This window comes from Budorcas taxicolor, chromosome 18, assembly GCF_023091745.1.
Source record: "Budorcas taxicolor isolate Tak-1 chromosome 18, Takin1.1, whole genome shotgun sequence".
NCBI lineage: Eukaryota > Metazoa > Chordata > Mammalia > Artiodactyla > Bovidae > Budorcas > Budorcas taxicolor.
This window is the reverse complement of record NC_068927.1, coordinates 7,034,323-7,057,561: the sequence shown is the minus strand read 5'-3', so window position 1 is coordinate 7,057,561 and position 23,239 is coordinate 7,034,323. Positions and strand designations below refer to the sequence as shown.

The window sequence follows — 23,239 nt, the reverse complement described above, 5'->3', positions numbered from 1 at the left end:
AAGGAGATGGTGATCAAAGACAATGAATAACAGGCAAGATTAATAAGTCAATGCAAAAATTTCAGAATGAGACACGAAATGGAAAAACTTAGGAGGAGGAGAAGAACCAATCACAAGTTTTAGGCATTCTGGAGACAGAGGAAACTCAGAATATTTTAGCAACCAATTATGTCTATGAGAGGGATGAATAATTTATTATCTGATAAAGAATCTTTCCTGAGCCTGTGACAGGGAAGGGCAAAGAGGCAGCTGAAGTTCAACAGTCAATACACTGTGTACCACTTGAAATGCAAGTCTGAGAAGAGCTTCCTTGGGGAGGGGAGGCTCAGCAACTGGGTTTCAAAACGCCACCAGTAAGGCTCTCTTTGCTGGAGAACCACAGGGACCCTTACATCATGGACAGAGAAATCAAGCCCACAAAATAGGCCCGTCCTCCGCCACAACACACACCAGTCATTCTGGACTGGGTAATAAGATGGGCTTTGGGGTCGGGAGACACGGCTTCACACCTTGGGTCTACCATGTAGCTCCCAGCTGTGTGAGCTTGAGCAAAGTCCTCCCCCTTCTTCCAGCCTCTAAAGCCTCATCTGCAGGATGGGTTTCACACATACACAAATATCTCACTGCTAAGTGCCAATAAGCAGAGCGCCGAGTACAGAGACAGCTATGACTACCCAATCCCACCTGCAGGTAACGATAAGGAGATGACATTTTGTAAACAAAAATGTCCCAAGGTAGAACCTTTCTGCCTGTGTGTGTGTGTGTGTCTGCTGAAGTCAGACACGACTGAGCGACTAGGCACACATTGATTAAAGCAAGTGGTTTATATAGTTCTTGCTGGTGTACAGACTTGTTTACACCATACTTAAATTTATTGAAAATTCAATACTATACATAAAAACAATTTTTAAAGCAAAGAAATGAGGAACAAACCTAGTGGCTGATGTTGGATGAACTTTTCCCAACAGTCCATAACTATTATAAAGATTAAGAGTTTTTATATTTCTGTTTAGCTAGAGATCACTCACAACAACGGGGAAGAGACTTCCACTCTGTGATGCATTCAGTGATGATCAGTTTCTCCAAGCCAAGCTGCCTGACTAGACAGACATCAAGCTTGTAGATTACCCACCCCACATGCCTCCCCTCAACATACACACATGAAAGAAGGCGTCACACCCAAGGCCTTCTGTCTGTAACGGCAAATGATCGGATTTAAGCTTCTTCTGTCACAGGAGAGTGGGGGAAATGCCCACGAACACTAAAGCGCACAGGACCATGAAGTCGCTGAGCGGATGAGAGCGCGTCTAGAAGCAGCTAGATTGCTCCGGAGGCTCTCAGAAGTCCGAGCAGTGTGTCAGGTGGCATCCTGCCCCCCTCATCCCTTCCTCCCACGTCATGAAGACAGGCTGTCAGCGCCCATTAGAAGCACAGCAAACTGCCTAGCAGGTAGGCTGGCGCTGAGCGTTCCCTACCTGGCAGAGACCGTGAGATCACTATCTCCCGATGCTTGTCAGTGAGGCTGCAGCATGGCACAGCACTGTCAGCTTTCCACCCGACTTCACTCCAACTAGACAAACAGACCGAGTACCAGCTCCACTGACAACTAGAATAATTGCAACACTTCAGGCCCCGCAGCATCAAACTGCGTGGCGACACCCAGCCGAGCACGCACGCTCTCCCCGACACGCACACATTCCATTGCCTCCGACTAATAAACCTTTTCTCTGAGCCCTCGTCTCCCTGCTTTCTCAACAACCGTTCTGAGATAAACCACTGCGTGCCGTTCCTGATGACTGATCCCTTAACAATCTTTCCCAAATATATGCAAAGTGTGTTTCTCTGTAAATACAAAAGAAAAAGCAATCACATCAATAATTAAGATGGCTTTTCAAATGACAGTTGAGTGCTAATATGAGCTCCACTGGAAAATACTCATCAACAAACTAAATACGCATCTATTAAAACATAGGAGTCCAGACATATGGAGACAGGAGAAATTCACTGCAACTCCACTGGAGTCACGCTGATGAACACACTCCCTACAGCTCCTCTTTCGGCCACTTGGAGAGGCTAAGAAAAGTACATCCCCTTGTACTTTCATGTATGAATAAGAAATTATTTTATTATTATTACTAGCAGCAGCAGCTAACTAACATTTAACTGAGTACTTAAGCCCAGCAATCCCACTTCAGGGCATATATCCAGAGAAAACAGTAACTCGAAAAGCTACATGCACCCCAGTGTTCAACGCAGCACTATTTACAACAGCCAAGACGTGGAAGAAACCTACATGTCCATCAACAGAGGGCTGGATAAAGACGAAGTGGTACTTAAACGCATCGGCATACAGAGAGAGCAGCATGGAAACACTACCACATGCAGAACAGGTGGCCAGTCCGCTGTGCCACTCAGGGAGCTCAACCCAGGGCTCTGCAACAACCTAGCGGGGGAGGGGCGGGGCGGGAGGCGGGTGGGACGGGACATACGTTTACCCATGGCTGATTCATGCAGACGTACGGCAGAAACCACAACGCTGTAAAGCAGTTCTCCTTCAATTAAAAATAAATAAATCTAAAAAAAGAAGAATGGTCCACTGCGGCAGAGCTGAGAGCCAACTGTGGATGGAAATGTGAGGGACTGAACTTCACAAGAGCATCACTCGGAAGACCAAACCAAGTAAATGACAGCGTCGGCACGTGACGGAGGGCCACACACAGGTAAGAGCAACGAGGCAGCCCTGTGCCCCGAGAACAAAAGGCTCCCTCTAGTAGCAAGAGGGAGAGAAAAGCACCAAAGTGCAGGGCAGCGCGCAGGTGTGCTGGCTAGTACACACAGCCTTTTCTGGAAGAACACGCAGGCGCCAGTCAATGCTCTCCACCCCCGAGAGAAGAGCGCACAGGACTCCCACTTTTCATCGTATACGCTTTAGGAAGATCCAAACCATATGCACATATGACCATTCATTCTCTATGCATCTCTAAAGATTACTCTATGCCACCTCAGTCCAGCTCAGTCGCTCAGTCGTAGTAGCGGTTAATACATTTTTCTAACTCTGGAGTTAGAAAGATGCTAAGATAACTGAGGGAAAAAATGGGCCCTGTTTTTTAATTTAACTCAAAATAATGAATCCAGTGAGATCAAGACAAGGGTTCATTTGAAATCCTGCTTGAAAAAGCAGAAATAAATCTCCCTTTTCTTTACTTTCATAACTTCTCAGTCCAGAAGGCCGGACGTTCTCTTTAACAGACCATGGTCTATTTCTTTGGATGGCAAGAAATCTTCCATGGTGTTCAGAGGATGAAGACAGTCTTGGCAAGGACTATCCAGCCCCCTCCACACCTGGCTCCAGCCACCTGTCTCCCTCGCCCCAGAGCCACCATACAGACCACCCCCTCAGCCCAGGTTGACCCTTCTTCCCAATTCCTCTTGATCCTCCTGAGATCTCAGCTCAGCCACCTCTTTCTCGGGGACTCCAAATGCCCCCTGCCTCTCAGGCGTTGTTCACCATTTTGGAATACCACTTTGCCTCATTTCAAGTTTACACTGATGTTTATGTTTCTTTGGCTTGATCTGTCTTCCACCCTCTGCTGAAAGCTCTAGAGAGACACTGGCAACACCTATTTTTCCCTTAACGCTAGACACCCAGTACCTACGACAGTGGGGCACGTCACAGACTCGTGAATGAATGAGGTCTGTATGTCACTTCAAAGCCCGGTGATCATGTTAAAAAAGAAAAAAACCTCACTCAACAGTTGTGTCACTCTGGCTCAAACCCTCTCACTTCACAGAGACTCTGAGCCCCTCCCTGCAGCCTCCTCACCCCCGACTGGGCTCCAGGCACAGGAGCGTCCCCACTGAGCCTACAATCCCCCAGGCACATTTCCACCCCCTCTGCACGTGCATGCGAAGTATTGCCCCTGACGTTTGCACAGCTTACTTCGCTGTTTCATCAGGGCCTGGACCAAATGTCACAGCTTTAGAGGGGTCTCTGCTGACCACCCAAGCTGAAATGGTCCACGCTGTCCACTCCTGACCCCTCACTCTGCTTCACTGGCCTCCACTGCATTTATAACCACCTGACATCACGTTAAACTTTAATTATCCCTTTATGGTCTGCTTCTCCTACCCAGCAGCTGATGAGGGCAGGGATTTTGCTTTATTTGATGCTATATCCTTAATCCCAAGAGCACTGACTGCTCTCAATACATATTTGTGCACACAGGCATATCAACACCCACATGTGCACGGAGGAAAGCTAAGAGGAAAAACTGAAATGGGCTGAAGTCTGCTCCTTGTCATTCTAAAAACCACATACAACCTCTTAGTCACACTCAAGGGCGTCAACCACATTCGGTTTTTCTCAATAAACGAGCTAAATGAGTAAACATGCTCGAACCTCTGACTAATAAAGCAGATGACATTGACAGAGAACTATAAACAAGACTATGAACGGCTTGCCTGTCCTTCCATTCATAAATAAACAAAGAGAGTATGACTTTAACAACAAAGAAAACATTATTCCAAGAGCAATAAACTTTATGAACTGTACTAAATCCTTCAAGTGTTTATCCCGGCATGTGTATTCGACAATTAAAAAGAAAAATGTGAGCGCTCGCTTACCCATTCTCCTAGAATGCGGGACACGGCTTCACTGGCTCGCGCCATGTTCCTGCAGGCCAGGATCACGTGTGCACCATGGAGGGCGAAAGATTTGGCAGTTTCAAACCCTGTGGTTTAAAGGAAAGTCCGCATTAGAAAACACGAGTGCAAAAGCACCAAGCCATGACGCTGAATGGCCTTTGCTGAGCACCTTATGCGTTACTCTAGTGGTTCTCAGCCAGCCAGGACGTGCCCCCTAGAAGAAATCTGCAAATATCTTGAGACATTTTCAGTAGTCAGCAAATGTCTACTGACTTTACTGTGGGGCAGGAAGCGGGGTGTACTACTGGTACCTAGCCTGTAAAGGCCAGGCATGCTACAGAATATCCAATACGGCCCAGGACAGTCCCACAGCAAAGAATCATCTGGCTCAAATGTCTACAATGTTGAGGTTGAAAAAACTTTCCCCAGGAACGAGCAATTTCAAAGGTGAAGGCCAAGCCTTAGCAGAGCTTGCGGCACAGCCAGCCTTTGAACCACTGCTTGACAACAACCAGGTCCTGTGCTGAATACAAAGAGCAAGGATATACAAAGACTGAGACGTGGTCACTGTGCTCAGGAGTCCAGAGTCTAACCAGAGAGAACAAACCTGGAAAGTAAAGCAAGCATCTGGTAATAAGTCCCGACAGCGCGCTCTGGACTACTTTAAATGTTTCCAGCACCTCTGCTTCCAGCAATGGCAGCTCGGTTTCCTAGACCCACACACGCGCTGAGAACAATCAGAAAGCTGGACAAAACAGCACACACGCTCACACAGACACACGCACACACACCCACTCTGAGGGCATCAGAGGAACGGTATGACTGAGAATCGGGGGGGCGAAGGCCAAGGGAGGCGAGCCAGCATCTGGTGCTTCTCTACCCAACGAAAATACTCTTCAAAAATAAACGGAAACAAGATTTTTAAACAAACAAAAGCTGAGAGAATACATCCTCAGCATGTCTACAACAGAGGAAACACTAAAGGATGCTCTTCAGATGGGAGGGAAAGGACCCTAGATAGAAGTCAGGATTGCAGAGAGTGACAGAGTAATAGAAGGGAAATAGATGAGAAACTCTACATGATAATAGTGACAGTTCGCAAATTTAACATACCTAGTGAGCATTACTATATTGACAATAATGACACGTAACCCAGGAGGTAAGTACTTGAGATTCAAGTATTCTAAGACCCCTGCACTGCCCAGAAAGTGCTAATCTATATAAGAACCTCAGTAAGTCAAAAATACAGGATGCTGTCTCTACAATTACCACTGAAATAACAGTAAAACAATACAAACTTAACCAGTTAAGGGAAGGGCAAGTAGAATAATTTTTAAAAAGAAAAAAACAAGGAAGAGGAGAAAAATGGAATATAAAAAAGTTACATAGAAAGCCAATAATAAAGTAATATATTTAACCCCAAATATATCTGTAACCCCAGTAAAGTGAACTAAAAACTGCAATCATTAACACAAAGACCGTCAGACTGAATAAAACATATATATACACACACACAATACACTCCTTACAAAAGTGCATATGTTTTGTTTTATATCCTTAAATATAAGGATAAAATATTGAAAGAATGGAAAAAGACATACCATGTAAAGATGAACCAAAAGAAGTATAAGAGAAAAACCTGAATACTTCATAATTTTAAGTTCTAATCTATGAGGAATATGTGACCATTCTAAATTTATATACATACACACATATGTCAACAGTTGACAGAATTAAGAGGAGAAATACACAAATTCACCATCAGAGTGAAAGATTTTAACATATCAGTAACATAAAAATAAGTCAATAAACCGGAACGAATAGAAGACTTCTGACTTTAACTGATAAACCAGAAAATATTAAATCACTGATAAACAGTGAAAATATTAAACACTAAACACAACAGCCAAACGTACACTCAAGTACTTCAAGGATATTTACCAAAACTGAACATGTGCAGGGCAACAGTCTCAAATTTCAAACAAACATTAAAACTGTAAAAGATGCCCTTTGACAATAGTAGAATAAAATTAGAAATCAATAAAAGATCCTAGAAAATTCCCAACTGGAAACTAAGCAACACACTTCTAAACAAAAAATTATGACTCAAAAATTTACAATGAAAATCAGAAAATACTTTAAATGATTATAAAACTCCTACATATCAAAACTTATAGAATATAGCTAAAGCCTCGGAAAAAGGACACTCTATAACCATACATACATGTTGGAAGAAAACATGAGTTCTATCAGGCATCTATTGAGTTAGAGGAAATTTTAAAGCAGCTGATTACCTAAAGAAAGTAGAAGGAAGGTAATAAAAATAAAACAAGCATAAAATGCAGAGGAACAAAGAATCCAAAAGTCACTGCCTTGGGGAAAAAGCGAATAAAGCTGACAAAGGGCCAGAGAGACAGACAGACAGACAGACAGCGGCAGCACACACACTAGCGCAGACACTGAGTGAACAAGTGAGCACACAGGTGGCAGACATCGGGGTGAGCAACAGCAGTCAGACTCACAAACCCCAGAACGGCCTTGAAGAGACACAATCAGCAACCTTACCCCAACAGACTCAATACACATGGAAAACACAAGTTCCCACAAAGACACAACTTAAAACCCGCTGCAAGGGCAAAGAACAACTGAAGAAAATCTGGATGTTTTTAAAGAAAACTCCTCTGAAAACTCTGGATCCATTTGCCTTGAACAATAAAGCCTACCAAACATTTATGAAAATAAAAATGCCAATCTTACATAAGCTCTTCCAAGTAATAGAGAAAATTCAACTATTTTATGAGGCTTGAATTCATCGGTCCTTGAAAGTTGAAACTTAAGTCGCTCAGTCGTGTCCGACTCTTTGCGACCCCGTGGACTGGGGGTCCTCCATCCGAGGGATTCTCCAGGCAAGAATACTGGAGTGGGTTGCCATTTCCTTCTATAAAGGATCTTCCTGACCCAGGGATCGAACCCAGGTCTCCTGCATTAGAGGCAGACGCTTTAACCTCTGAGCCACCAAGGAAGCCGGTTGCGTTGGTCCTTAGGGAAATGCAAATTAAAGATACAATGAGATGATAACGCTACATCTCAGTAGCAGTAGACGATATCTACTGCTACAATGGCTAAAATTTTTAGAAATTAAAAAATAAATAATGACCACACCAAATGCTGGCAAGGGTGTGGAGCACCTAGAACCCTTACATGCGGCTGACACGAAAGAGAAAGGAAGCAAGGGGAGGAATTTAATCTCAGAGCTTGACTATCACCCACTATTCTAAAGTGTAAAATACCACACTGCGTGGAAAATCACACAGAATATGCCGCCACGACAAAGAAATCAATTCTACTGGAGAAGGCAGCAACGTAATTCAGCCAAAGCCACGTCAGATGATCACAGATTAGTGTGTCCAAGATAATGTTCGTATATATGAACAATCAGAGCATCGTTATCTTACTGAGACTGCCACGTGAAAGAGGCAAGCATGGCTAGTTCACTCAAACCACTTCCGCGGACCTAGTCTTCATGGAGGCCAGACTATTCATATAAACTCTCCATGGAAGCCAGCACAGCACAGTGGAAAACTCAGACTCAGGAGTCAACACATCTGTGTTGACCCAGCTCTAGCTATTTATAAGCAGTCAGACATCAGGCTGTGCCTTTGACCCATCAGAGACTCGGCCGTCTTTTCTTAATAAAACAGGGAGTGAACAGTAAACGCACACTAGGAGTCTAATGCTAACCATAGTCAGTGGGGAACCAATGTTAGCGGCCAATCCTTTCCAAAATCCACTTCAGCAGGAAGTCTGGAGCTTTCTCTCTGATTTGTATGAACTAGCAAATATAGCTGGAGAAGGCGATGGCACCCCACTCCAGTACTCTTGCCTGGAAAGTCCCATGGGCGGAGGAGCCTGGTGGGCTGCAGTCCATGGGGTCGCCAAGAGTCGGGCACGACTGAGCGACTTCACTTTCACTTTTCACTTTCATGCACTGGAGAAGGAAATGGCAACCCACTCCAGCGTTCTTGCCTGGAGAATCCCAGGGACGGGGGCCTGGTGGGCTGCCGTCTCTGGGGTCGCACAGAGTCGGACACGACTGAAGCGACTCAGCAGCAGCAGCAGCAGATAGAGCACAGCCACCATGGCTGGAGACTCTGAGCTGCTCCCAACAGCAACCCATGAGTTAACTAGCTTCAACACCAGCTCGAACTTAAAGAAGTTAGCTAGAGACTTCCCTGGTGGTCCACTGGCTAAGGCTCCATGCTCCCAAGGCAGGGGGCCTGGGCTCAGTACTGGTCAAGGAACTAGATCCCACGTGCCGCTACTAAGACCCAGCACAGTCAAGTAAATAAGTAAATATTTAAAACAAAGAAAGAAAGAAAGAAATTAGCCACAAGATCTCCCACTCCACTTGTCTAAGTACTGGCTTAAGAACACACTTGACCTCCGTTTATGCCAAGCTCTATAGCCCAAAATATAGTCATTTAGCATTATATCAGTCCTGGGTGTTCACTGGAAGGACCGATGTTGAAGCTGACTCTCCTGATGCGAAGAGCTGACTCACTGAAAAGCCCCTGATGCTGGGAAAGATTGAGGGCAGGAGGAGAAGGGGACAACAGAGGATGAGATGGCTGGATGGCATCACTGACTCAATGGACATGAGTTTGGGTAGACTCCGGGAGTTGGTGATGGACAGGGAAGCCTGGCGTCCTGTGGTTCATGGGGTCAAAAAGAGTCGGACACGACTGAGCTGAACTAAAGGACAACCTCCTATACCTGAATCTGAGGTCAAAATACACACAAAAAATTTCAAATCTGAGATATCATACATCTCAGTCTGCTTGCCTCCTCTATGGTGCATGTACTAAAAGGTGCTCAAACCCGTATCTTTGAGGCAAGAAACAATAACCTGAAATTCACTTATTTGGATCCATGACACCAATTTCACCCCTTGTCAGCAGTGAGCAAAAGGTGCCCAGACCACGAGGGAAAGCAAGAGAGGTAAAACACCAGGGAGCGCAGCCCCACCACTGCAGAGCTGCACGGGCCCGAGCGTGGGACAGTCTACCTGACCAACGCGCCGCGCCCCTCGGGTCAGTGCCACACTGGCGGCCGCAGGGAGGCCTGCACTTGCAGCCGCAGGACCTTTCACACCCACATCTTGTTGGAAAGGATGGACTGTGTCCCAATGAAGTCTCCAGGTCAGAGCAATCCAAAGAAATATTTCACATCACTTTTTCACCCAAGAGTATAAAAAAAGTTGGCTTCCCTGGTGGCTCACCAGTAAAGAATCTGCCTGCCAATGCAGGAGACACAAGCTCAATCCCTGGGTCAGGAAGATCCCCTGGAGAAAGAAACGGAAACCCACTCCAGTATCTTTACCTGGGATATCCCATGGACGGAGGAGACTGGTGGGTTACAGCTCATGGGGTCACAAACAGTCAGATACAACTTAGCGATTAAACAACATAAAAAATATTACATGGGGAGTGGGGGAAGATAGTGGAGGCAATGCCTCATCACTCATTAGCAAAATTAATTAGTTGATGTATTTATTTATTTGGCTATGCCGTGGTTTAGATGTAGCATGGGAACTCTGCGGCTAATACTGCAAGCTCCCAGTGGATGGGGCCCAAGAGTTCACATGCCACAGCAAACTTATTTTTTTTAATGGATTGAGGAAGCATCAAAACAATGCAGGGCCAAGCAGGTCCTAGGGCTTTATTTATCTAGTTTACCAGGATAACTGCAAATTCCTTAGAATCAGTGCCTTTTCCATCTCTGTGTCTGGTTCAATAAATACCTGCCAAAGAGACAAATGTCCTTACAGGCTGACTAACAGGCTACAATTCTGGACTGTTTGAAAACAACCCAAGTTGTGAAAACACAGATGGCCCTCAAACTTCCTTTTAGACCACAAATAAATACTGAAATCCTGCAAAAATACCAATCATGGCAGTTCTGAATGACACTATCTAGAAATCGGGAGGGTGGGTGGGGGGTTACAGGATTAGCGGGGGGAGAAGCATGCCCTTATTCTATCAAAATTTATTTTCCCAAACATGCCATCTCAAGGTGACAAAATAAACAATGGCAGATGACTTTTTATTACCAAAAACAGCACATCTGATGCTGAGGCAGCAACAGGCTGTGGATACCAGCCTGCACCGTCTCTCCCTCAGACGACTCCTGACTGCAGTCCTGGTTGGACTCCCTGCCCCTGCATCGTGTGAAATTACCCTTCCATCTATCTTCCTTTATCTAAGCCGTGCGTCACACATCGCAAGCCGACTTTTAAGAGCAGCAGTGGAAAATTCCAGCTTCTTACCCTGTGCAACTGCCTTGGGAGCAAAAACAAAGCAGGGATATTTCAAAAGACGATGGTTTAACAGGAAGGACAATAACACTTTTATGGCAAACCATATCTCTTGCGTGTGGAGTTTTATAAAATAAATTTTAAAAAAAGTTTAATAATGCTACCTACTGCTCAAGTCCAGGAAAAGCCCATGAGAATAGCATCCCTCACTCCGGTAATACCAAAGCTGATGACCAGTTTAATTAGCTAAATGCAGTAGCGCTAAGCCAATTCTGCACAGCGCCAAAGTTTGTGCAAAATAATGAAGGCAATGGTTTACTAAATTTAATAACCTGATTCATCTTATAAAAAATTAACTTTATGACAATGTTTAAATTGAACCAGCTTAACTGCGTGGAGGTGGCAAGAGTGTGTCCAGAGGAATATTTAAAGCTAATAACATCAAGAAACTAACAGAAGACATTTTAAAGCAACGGGCAGCATTGGTTTTCTAGCACTTGTTATGTCTGATCCAATTGGGAAAATCAAGTCGCCGCAGGGGTTTCATATCCCCCTGACCTAGGTTTCACGCTTTGCATATGAACATTAAAGGGAAAACACACTTCAAAGATATGAAATGCCTGCTTATTTTACACGAGGTTTCCTTGTCTAGAATCAAGGTTCAAACTGGTGACCGTGGAGTAAATCAAGCCCACGGACCTACTTCCTCTGGCCCACATTTTGCCTCCCTTCATCCCTGTTTCTCTGTCCTGCACTCTCTTCCATCCTTCTATGCTCCCTTCCTTCCTAATATGAATCACTTGCTGGCATTAAAAAATCAGGGAGATTATATATCAATATATCCAATGGCAGATGTCCAGGTTCTCTGTAAAAGCTTACAATCAAACCACACTGGGCCCCCGATCCCACTGGTGACGAGCAGGCCCAGGAGCCACGGTGGGCTAGACACGGGGTTCAGGCTCCCTGTTGCCCATGGTCACCCCAGAAGGCTGGCATCACCCGCCAGACCACAGTAGACATCGGATGCTCAGATGCCCATCGTACAGGGAAGAGCCCTGCTGGAGACAGGGGCTCAAGCCTGACCACGAAACTGCCTCAGTCAGAATCTTCATGCGTGATCTGCTGAATCTCAAAGGTGGCTTCACCCTGAGCTGCTTGAGATGCTGTTTAAGGTCCGTCAAATCCCACTCCATCAAGCGCGAGAAGGATGCTGGCAACGCCTTCAGACCAGCAGCAGCGCTCGGCTCTGCACAGGCAGGTGCGACGGCACCAACGCAGGGGTTTGGGTCTGCGGTCCCGGTTCCTTTACCCGGCTGCCCTGCCATCCCCTAGAGTCCCTGAGTGGTCACAGGAATGCTGGACCCAAAACTACACCGGGACCAAGGAGCATAAAAAGGAACCAATGGAGCCAAAAAAAAAAAAAGACTGAGTGCCTGGCAAAACGAGATCAAAGACTGGTGAGAATTTAGGAGTAGAGGAGCGCTATGAACTACACCGACGCTGCTGCTATCAGTGTCCAATCCACTGAAGATACCTCTGGGGACTCCCTGATGGCCCAGTGCCTAAGACTCTGCTCCCAATGCAGGGGGCCTGAGTTCAATTTCTGGTCAGGGAGCTAGATCCCACATGCCTCAACTAAAGACCTGATACGGCCAAACAAATGAATAAAAAAGAAAAAGACGCCTCTGGTTGTCATGCAAAAGATGGGCTACTTGAGGATACTGAAGCCTTGTAACCAGTCAGAAGGGATGAGGTACCTTCTTATGCTAGACAGCCAAGGGGAAAATTAGAAAACCATCAGGAAGCAGAAAACGTACAAAACCTGAATCTAAGTCTGAGGCAGGATCCAGGGTTGGCAAACGGTATACCCAGACAGGGAACACGGGGAGCGGCGGGGGGCGGTGGGTTGTGGCTGGGGGGACGGAGCAGGGGCCACAGCCAGGGAGGCTCGCCGACAGGCTGGGGACAGAGACGGAGCCGCAAATCCCCCAGGGAAGAGAGCGAGCCGCAGGCTGGGAAGCCAGGCCACAGACACCGACAGAGCTCCCGCTCAAGTCGGGCCACGGACAAGGCCCTTTTCCTCCTCCAGTGCTATGAAGCTTCCTTCCGGTTTGAGTTTTTTAATTTTCTCCATATTGTGGATTTACTTGGGCAGTGTCCCCATTTACTGTAAATTATGGTTTTAATTATCATTTTTATTAAGATGCCCAAAGGAGCTTGGGGCTTACAACACCAGTAATTTCTAATGGGTTGTTATTATTAATTTATAATTGTGAAGCGCTGGAGACAAATGTTACTTGTAACGGTACACAATTAAAAGGCCACAGAGATGGTGATTCCTCTCCTCCACACCGTCCCCCACCCTCCTATCCTAGAACATACCAGGACACTGATGTGGAGGAACCAATCAACAAGTTACAGCATCTTCCAGCACAAGCCGGCTCCCTCCCTGGAGAACGACCATCGTGTACGGAGCAAAACGACAAGCCTCACGTCTTTCATCCTGACTTGGATTTTGGGACAATTCAAATCTGGGGACAATGCTCACGTTAAGAAACCACTAGCTTTAAGGACGTGGGTTTCGCCTACATTCTCCTAAATGCACAAGGACCGTACTGTCCTCACCGACCTGACGACTGTAAATGAAGCTATGGCGGTACGACACTGACCAGGATGCTGAACTCTAGCGCTCCCAGGCCACTTCCCATCAAGCTCGATATGCAGTCATTGCAGCTCTGAGATCACAAATGCAGTGAGCAGATAACCCTGAGAGTTTAGAACTCATGCTCGCTAAACACTAACCACACTCTCCAACTCCTAAGACATTATAAAACTACAGCGACCTCTCCGGAAGCAGTCAAGTCACACGAGCCCTGCTTTTACACGTGTGCGTTCTACACTGCCACACACAAGGACCGCTGGTGACTCTTCCACACTCCTCACAGGCGGGCCTAAATACAAACATTCACCAAACAACAAGGCCGACTCAAGCAGTGAGAGCAGAGAAGCAGGGAATGGCTGGTTCACTGGGAGCATCTTTCTGAAGCGTCAACTGGCTGTGTTTACGCGCAGTAGTGTTTTGTAAAGCTGTATTATCAATTCCAGTGGACTGCCCAAGATCCCTCAAGAGGCTGCCACTGAGCCGGATGAATAAGTTCTCACCTGACCTGCCAGGAACAGTCCAGATCCCAGTGTGTTACGAATCACAGTGAGAAAAGCACCCAGAGATTACAATTAACACGGTCCTCAGCAGCCCAACGAAGACACGTTCTGTAAGCACAGCTAAATCAAACAGCATCCATGTCAGTAAGGATGCAGGACTAACAAGCACCCTCACAGATCGAAAGGGGAGGGGGCTTGGAAAGGAAGACAGAATGGCTCAACATCTTTGGGGGTGACTGGACTATATCCAACTGTTCGTGGACAAGCCCTTTGGCCCAATTATTTCATAAGCAGAAATGCAGCCAATAAATGTCCTTGCCCACATGAGCTAGAATGTGAGAGGAATATTTAACCAGTCTTGTTTGTAACAGCCAACAACTTGGAATCCACCTAAATATCCATCAATTAGGCAAAATAAATTACACAGCACGCACAGCAGAGAACAGGGTGAAGGGAAGAGGAGAAACCAGGAAACGTGCCCATGTTCTGTCAGTAAGGAAAAAAAAAAAATCAAGGTACAGATTAGCAGGTATGTATGGGCCCACTGGTTGAAGCCAAAATAGGGAACGTTCACGCTCAGATGTATGATAATGTTGATTATTTCAGCAAAAGAGCTATTACTGGTCAGAGGTGAGGAAGACTTATTTTCCATATGATTAACATCTATGCTACTTCTGTTTTTAACACGTGTGTAGAGCCTGTTAGGATAAGAAACTCAAAAAACTGAATGGTATCTAGTGGATCATTTCTAAGTCTTCATAAACTTTGATAAAGAGAACTCAACACAAGGGAGAAAGGAAAATCTATTCTTACTCCAAATGATGCATTTTCTGGGCATCCTGATATTCAGAAGACTGCAGCAGAGAAGGTGTGGAAAGGCCGGCCCTGGGCGGGGGGGCGGGAGGGGGGTGTGATTTCATGCTGGGTGCTGTGCCAGGTGCTTTTGGAGACTCAGCATCTCATTGAAGGTGCATTTCACAGAAGCCCTAAGAAGACTCAGCATCTCATTGAAGGTGCACTTCACAGAGCCCTAAGGAGCATCACTGTCCTCACTGCCTACTCGTGAAAACCCACAATCCCAGAGGTTAAGGGACTCACGAGATCGGAGGGTGAAAACCGAGATGGTTGCCCAAGGGATGAAGCCTAAGCTCAAGGCAGGTGAGCCTTCAGACCACCACACTTGCCACACGGACTCAGGTCACAAACTAAGAGCTCCCTGAGGGCAGGAAAAACCAACTGTCTGCTAATGGCACCTGTTAAATATGACTCAGAGGGACGTCCCTGGTAGTCCAGGGGCTAAGGCTCTGCACTAACAAGAAACGGGGCACAGGTTCAATCCCTGGTCGGAGACCTAGATCTCGTGTGCTGCAAGTTAAGATCCTGCCTGCCACAGTGAAGATGGAAGATGCTGCAACTAAGACCTGGTGTGGGCAAATAAAAATAAGTACTGAAAGATAAACATGTCTCAGGAAAACTGAGGTATGTTTACATTTTTAGCACTCGCACAATGTAAGCTAAATGAGCAGCTGTCCTGAAAGCAACAGAGATCATCGAAATGCCATGGGCTCCCACGTCAACCAGCCTCCTGACGCTCATTTCTTTCCCGGGTCATCGTGTTGAGGCAAAGAGTTTAGGCCTTGTCAGCTACTTTGTTACATCAAAGTACTTACTTTATGGAATCTGTCCCCAAACCGTGAGGCATTATCAAATTACCTTCTCTCATTTATTTAATATTTCATCACAGAGCTCAGAATTAACACCATTCTTGGCCTTCACAAACACTTCTCTGTGTATAGGCCTGTGGGCAGGGAAAACTAATCCACAGAAATAAACCTCCTCTCCGTGTTCTCCAAGGTCAATAACGTTAAAGGACGGACTTCATTTAACTCCGCCTCTACGCTTTCAACCAGTGAGTTGCATTGCAAGGGACCATCTTAACACCAAAGCCATTAGAGGTCACACTCAAATTTTTCCTTTACTTTCTAAAAGGCTTCCGAGTCAGACTTGAAAGGACCATCCTTGTTAAAATCAGAGATAAAGACCACCCCCCTTTAAGAAAGGCATGCCATGTTGGATTTTTTTTTTTTTTTAACAAAGTGTGGCACTTTTACAAACTTGGCCCAGGTTCTTAGGAAGAAAAATAAAAACAGGATAAAACAGAAGAAGCAAAAACAAAGGCTTCCCAGTTCAAAAAACACTTTTTTTCAAGTCTAGTTTATTGGACATGGAGACCTCTAGGTATTAAAGGCCTTCAACAAGATAAAGCATCTTTCACTCACTGCCACTAACACAGCTAAGTACACTGGGCTCTATAATTCCAAACCCAACATACCCTGTTTGGTTCAAGTTTATGTTCATTAGAAGGCAAGGCTTTTTTCTGTAACAAATCACACACACACCACACTCAATCACACATACACCACACACCTCATGGTGTCAACTCTTTTAATTCTGCAGTCATAGCAGTATCTACCAAGAGAAGCAAAGTGTTTCTACGAGGTTACAAGTGGAGAGATCTACCCTGAAGTTTGGCCTTTTTCACTTTGATGGGTGAATTTACAGCCACTTCAAGAGAAAAGAGCCCAGCTCTGCATGGCAAGCACGCCTGTATTATATTACTGAGCGGTTCGCTGTTTTCACAGCTGGGCCGGGATTTCCTTTCATGACACTGGCCGCTGTTACCCTGGTCCTCTGCTCAAGACAGGGTTCTTTACGATTTGAAGCAAACAGGGCAGCTGCCTGGGTTCTGCATCCACACTTGTCCAAAGACAGACCCCTTTCTGTTACTTTCTTAACGAACAAAGTGGCTGCAATCAGCCCGTCTGCCAACTCCTATCTGTGAAGAAGTGGTCAGGACAGAACAGTTTAAAAGAAAAAAATGCTCCTTTTCTCCAGTGAGAGCTTCCAGAGATGAAGTCTCCTCTATCCTACACCTTCAATGTCGCAATGTAACTAATTTTTTTTTTTAATTTCTGATCAACCTTAGCTCTCACCTTAAAAAAAAAAAAAAATGGTGTATGCCTTCCTCTCTTGAAAAGATTAAATTCTTTATGCTTCCAAAGTCATATGGAGGTGCTCAAAACACCATTCTGGGGAAATTCAGCACTTTTCTGAGGCTGACTTTTAAAGGGCCCAAACTGACTTTTCACTCTCCACCGCCTTTAACTTTGTTAAGATACAGCTTCTCAGAAGCATGACTTAAATTCAGGCATGAGAGCAAGATGCCCAGGAAGAGAGTTCTGTTCACTTTCTGCTCTCCGGGTCTATCAACAGCCTGTCCTAAAACGGGTTGCTCCTACAACACCCTCTTACACGGGAAGAAAATCTGTAACTAGACATTTGCTGAGACAGGTTAAGAAGCAGTAACTCCTAAAATGAAAGCCACACTAAGGAGACGAAACAAACAGCACACTGAACCCAGCTGAGTGTGATGCAAAAGCACCCACCTGAAGGGCAACCCTGAGGAAAGAAGGATCTCTGATCACCCGTAGAACCAGACGCCCTCTCCCGGGACACCTTTAATATAATCATTTTAAGTTTTATAAGATCTAATCATAGCTCAGCTGTGTGTGTGTGTGTGTGTGTGTGTGTGTGTGTGTGTGTGTGTGTGTGTGTGTGTGTGTGTGTGTGTGTGTGTGTGTTCTGTTATTGCTTGGTTTTTCTAAAACACAAATGCTATTATCATTTCAATCCAACTTGAAAACAGAAAAAAAAATTAAGTTTCTGCTTCAGCTGAGCTCTCTTGTAATAGACAGTCCCCAGCAGTCCTGGGTGGGACGCACCAGCATCATCAGCTTTCGAGGGGAGGAAGTCACAGAACCCTTCACTTCCCTTCACCAGCCAAGGTCTGAACGAGACACAGGAAGTATTACAAGTTTATGCTTACCTTTCCGATATAACACAAGCAGTGATTTTATGGTGGCTGGGTCCCCAGGGGCCATATAATTTGGAAAAGAAACTCTCCATAGCTTTTTAAGCTAGCTAAGAAGACCTTCCTAAACAAAGTCGGACTCACTGGGAGGAGAAGGGGAAAAGGAGCTGTCTGTTTCCTGGTTGAAAACATTCTGTCTCAGCATACCCTGATGGGGGACTGGCGAAACACACCGACTTGCTCAGGGAACACGCAATCTAACCACCGTGCTTGGCATGAAGGGCACTGATGCACGCAGTGCCTCCCAGGGTGGGGAGGGCTGGTTCGGCCTGGCGGGCCAGCTGCAGGTCTGCGTCTGGCTGCCCTCACGCTGCTGCCGCCTCTGGGCCAAGCGGGCTACCGTAGGACCCCCACGTGCATAACATGCATGATTAGGGATGAGGCTTAACTTGGATTCAAGGAGGAGGGAGCGCTCTCGGAGTCCCCTAACAGAGGACTCGGGCTGGCGCAGGGCTTCCGCTCAGCCTCCAGGCCTGCAGGGCTCCCTGCTCTCAGCAGTGGGAGCCCAGGTGGCTGGGGAAAAGCCATGGAAGACCCCCGGGGAGACCTTCCTCCCAGATCAGTCAGCCCGAGAAGCAGGCTCAGCTCAGGTTTTCTCATTTGTCTCAAGCATGCAGGCTGCCCCTCAAGCATGTTCCATTTCAAGAGTCTCCAAAGGTGGACCCGATTTTCTTCAGCATTTTGAGAGAGACATAGAATTGGAAATGAACACGTAATCAAAGAACTTCTTGGAGGAAAACCAGATCAGGAGTCATACTGGTTGTCATGGACCAAACTGTGTCCCCTTGAAAATTCGTATGTGGAGCTCTAACCTCTGATGTGGCATTAGGAGCTGGGGCCTTTAAGGAGGCGACGAAGGTAAAAGAAGTCAGAAGGGTGAGGCCCTGATCCCATAAGACTTGTATCCTCATAAGGAGAGAGACAGGGATGTGGGCACGCAGAGGGAGGACCACACGACGACATGGCGAGGCGGCGGCACCAGCAAGGCAGGAGAAACCAACCGGGCAAACACCGCGACGGGAGACCCTTGCCTCCACAAAATGTGAGACCACACACTGCTGTTCGAGCCACCCACCCTGCAGAGTGTGTCACAGCGGCCCCAGGAAGCTAGTACGCTTGACTTCGACCAGCCTCGAAGGGCGAGAGTGAGGAGCTGTGTTCTAGCAGGGCTGTCAGAAACATCCGATGAAATACCCATGCAGAGTCCTGGACAAGTAGCAAGTTTCAATGCAACAGCGTCCTTACTAACACAGCATCAGCTAAAACGCTCTCCCTGTGATTTGCGTCTCAGAGTCTCCTCTGGAAATCTAAACATCTGTGCAGGACACCAGACAGAATAAATGAACCTTAGCTTATCTAGCAGCTGAGCTATTCAAACACTCACTGCTGTTGCCTCAACTTCTCCCAAGAAGTATTTACAGTACAACGTGATAAACACCCACATACAACCCAGAAATTAAAAACAATGTGAAAATCAGGGCTTCCCTGGCAGTGCACTGGCTAAGACTTTGCCTTCCAACGTGGAAAGGGCAAGTTCCATCCCTGGTAGGGGAATGAAGATCCCCCATGCCTCATGGCCCAAAACACTACAGCATGAAATAGAAGGCTGTAACAAGCTCAATAAAGACTTTTGAAAATGGCCCACATTAAAAAAAAATCATCTTAAAAACCCACAAACCTGTGAAGACTGGGACTTCTCTGGGGGTCCTCTGGTTAAGAATCCCGCTTCCGCTGCAAAGGGCACGGGTTCAATTCCTGGTCAGGCACCAAGACCTGCCCCTTGGTGAAGCCAAAATAAATAGAAACGCTTGCAAATACAGTTTCCAGGGAAATAAAAAGGGCAAAATAAAGGAAGAGGAGCATAAAAGAGAAAACATAACAATGAGTGGTTGCCTGGGGGGAAAAATGGGGAGGAGACTGACAAATTACCTGGGGCAAAGAAGCAGGAGGTTCCCCTGGAGGCTTAAATGTGGGTCTGGGTTGGAGGCAGTGGATTCCTAGGTGCACACATTTGTCAAACGTCATTCATGTATACAACTAGAACATATGAGTTTTATTAATATGTAACTTATACTTTTAAAAAGTTGACTTTTTTAAAAAGGGGAAAATGTGCATCCATATCTTTAATATTAAAAAAAAAAATCTGATCTACCAGAAACCTGAAGTAGGCTAGTTTCTTGAGCATTTAAATGTTAGTTCTGAGCTCCCTGGCAACCTTGGTAAAGGCAATAAAGTGCCTTCTTTATTACATGAAAAAGAGCATACCAATTCTTTAGATGGGATGAGCTCTGTTTTCTCAACAACTCTGAAATTTTATCAGAGGAATCCTTAAGTGAGAAGCATGTGCTAGAATAAACCAGGTGCTGTAAACACTTGTAAATTTCTGTGGCCCCGCAAGCCATGTGGCCTCTGCCTTCGCCTGTTTAAACGTGAAAGCACCCGGAGATGGTAAGTTAACGAGTGAGTATCTCTGTGTCCCAATAAAACTTTATTTACAAAAACAGACAGGGAGGGCCTGTAGCTGAGCCCACGCACCACAGTTTGCTGACCCCTGGAATAGACAGAGTGCTTTTAATATTCAATTCTAAGCTGACCTGAAGCTAAACAAGGAAAAGGCATGGGAGGACATGAAGGTGACCTTGACCCACAGATGTTTCTGTGAAAGAAAATGTTAATATCGAATAGTCTCAACAGCCAAGTTCGGAACTCATTTGGATAACAACCATTGAAAACTTAATTTTAGACAGTTTACGAGATTCTATAAAAGCATCTGTAAAAAGAATCTCATTTCAACAAATAGAAAAGAAATTTTTTTCAAGTATTCAATTTGTCTCCAGATCTTATGGCGCTGTTTGTTTCAACCTGAATGTCATTCAACTTACTACAACTACATCGGCTTTTCATTGCAAAGCTGGATGTTTGACTACACCCTGCCTCTCTCTTTGTGTGTAAAATTGACAAATGTGTTGTTTTTGGATTCCAGAAATGTGGAGAAAGCCAACCTAAATGAATTAAGATGACTAATGTGTTGATTCTGCTTCCAATCCAACAAAATGTTAATGTAAGAACCCGTGTCATATGATGCTCTTTGTTTTAGTTCAAATTTAACATCAAATATTGAGTAAGGCAGTTTCTAAGTAAATTACTAAGCTGAAAATATTCCTTCAGCGTAGCAAGAACTCCATCTTGCTTAAATAAATGGAAATTTGAACATCTTTGCTCAGATCAGCCTAAATAAGAAGTTAGAAAAATGCAAACCTCCATTACAGGGAACAGTATTGATTTCATCTTTCCGTGGAAAGTGACATAATACTGTCTATCGAGGAAAAGGATTCATTTCAAGTGATTCACCCATAATCGTGACATTAAGGAATACCCTAAACACAGCCATGCTTAAGCAAGACTGTTTCTCTGGGGGTGCCAGGGAATTAATCACATCCAAGGTGAATGCAAGGAGGTCCAACCAGTCCATTCTAAAGGAGATCAGTTCTGGGTGTTCTTTAGAAGGACTGATGCTAAAGCTGAAACTCCAGTACTTTGGCCACCTCCTGCGAAGGGTTGACTCATTGGAAGAGACTCTGATGCTGGGAGGGATTGGGGGCAGGAGGAGAAGGGGACGACAGAGGATGAGATGGCTGGATGGCATCACCGATTCAATGGACGTGAGTTTGAGTGAACTCCGGGAGTTGGTGATGGACAGGGAGGCCTGGCGTGCTGCAATTCATGGGGTTCCAAAGAGTCGGACACGACTGAGCGACTGAACTGAAGGTGAATGATGACCAAGGTAGTAGGAATACAGGGGCCAGACAGACAACCCACGTGTCTCTGAGCATCCAACTAGTAACGCGGTATCTGGCACAACCAGTTCTTCTGTAGAATGATGATGTTTTTACAAATGTTTTCACTGCATTTACTTAACATTTGGCTGAGGAGTTCCGGTGGCTATAACACACTGCTACACAGTTTTGTTCTAAGTAAACTAACATTAGTTTTTCATCACATAATATTTGAGCAATTTCTATTCCCACGGAGGCAGTAACTATTACATTTCTAAAAGCTCTGCTAGAAGTGCGGCAAAGCCTGAATTCAATTCCCTAAACATTCACCACAGACCGTCCATGGATAAGACGCTAAATGTTGCATCCTGGATGATCAGCTAATTCTGGTATCAAATCTTTCCAGTTTTCTTAAATTAATTACATTTACTGACCACCAAAAGAATGATTTTAACTTAAGTAAAACTTCAGTGTGAAAATCAAATTTATGAAGAGATTATTTAAAAAAGGAAATCAATAATTAGGGGGGCCCAATCTTTCACAAAAAAAAAAAGTAAGAAATTTAAAATTTTATAAGGAAGAATTTAGAAACCCGGGCTCTAGAAATGGAAACTACATAGAATATATGTATTTTGCCCCTAGGTTTTAGATTCAACTATGACAGGCTGTCACTAACTGAAATTTTTTTTCATTACCTGCCAGGTATTTAGGAAATTTCCATTGTTTAAGGGTAATTCTGAAATCAATAATACTTTATTAATCACATGCTGATAAATTTCTACCAGAAAAGCAATGTTACAATAAAAACATCAACCTCTCTAAACATATTTTTACTTTCTAATTCTATTCAGTTCAATAATTTTTTTTCATGAATAAAGCACTCTCTAAAGCAAGTATGTATATTTAACTGCTACTAATGATTATAATTCCTGAAATCTATCAGGATTTCTTAATTCAGGATCCAGGGACCATCCTCCCCACCTTCCAAACCTGCACAGAAATGCCAGGCTATGAAGACACTGATTCCCTCCCTGTGCAGAGAAGCCAGAAATCCCATCATAGTCTCAAAGAAGCCCAGAATGCCAGGAAAAAAAAAAAAACATTAAAATTCAATAGCCTGGAATTTAAAAAAAAAAAGCTGAAAGCTGTGAAAACATTTTGCTTATTCCTCTGAAAGATAGACAGAAAGAAGTATTGTGTGCTTGACAAAATAGGCGAAATCTCAGAACAAGTCCATCCACATGAGCTGAGCATCCTGGGGTCAGAAGGGGACTCAGCCATTATGAGCCCAGAGCCCTGCCCAGCTCTCAAGTCATTCCTCCAGCATCCATGAGCTGACCATCCTGGGATCAGAAGGGGACTCAACCATTACAAGCCCAGAGCCCTGCCCAGCAGTCAAGCGATTCCTGCAGC

At 45.1% G+C, this 23,239-nt stretch overlaps 1 protein-coding gene across 4 annotated transcripts in view; it reads right to left on the bottom strand.

The window, feature by feature from the left end:
* Nucleotides 1-23,239, bottom strand: part of WWOX (WW domain containing oxidoreductase) — a 915,589-nt gene that overhangs the window by 859,093 nt on the left and 33,257 nt on the right. For all 4 annotated transcript variants that reach the window (XR_008200887.1, XM_052655897.1, XM_052655899.1 and 1 more), the window contains exon 5: nucleotides 4,624-4,730. Coding sequence is in view for 3 of the 4 variants with exons in the window: in XM_052655897.1 (XP_052511857.1) it covers nucleotides 4,624-4,730 (107 nt within the window). In the remaining variant the exon portion in view is untranslated. The remainder of the gene's footprint in view (nucleotides 1-4,623; nucleotides 4,731-23,239) is intronic.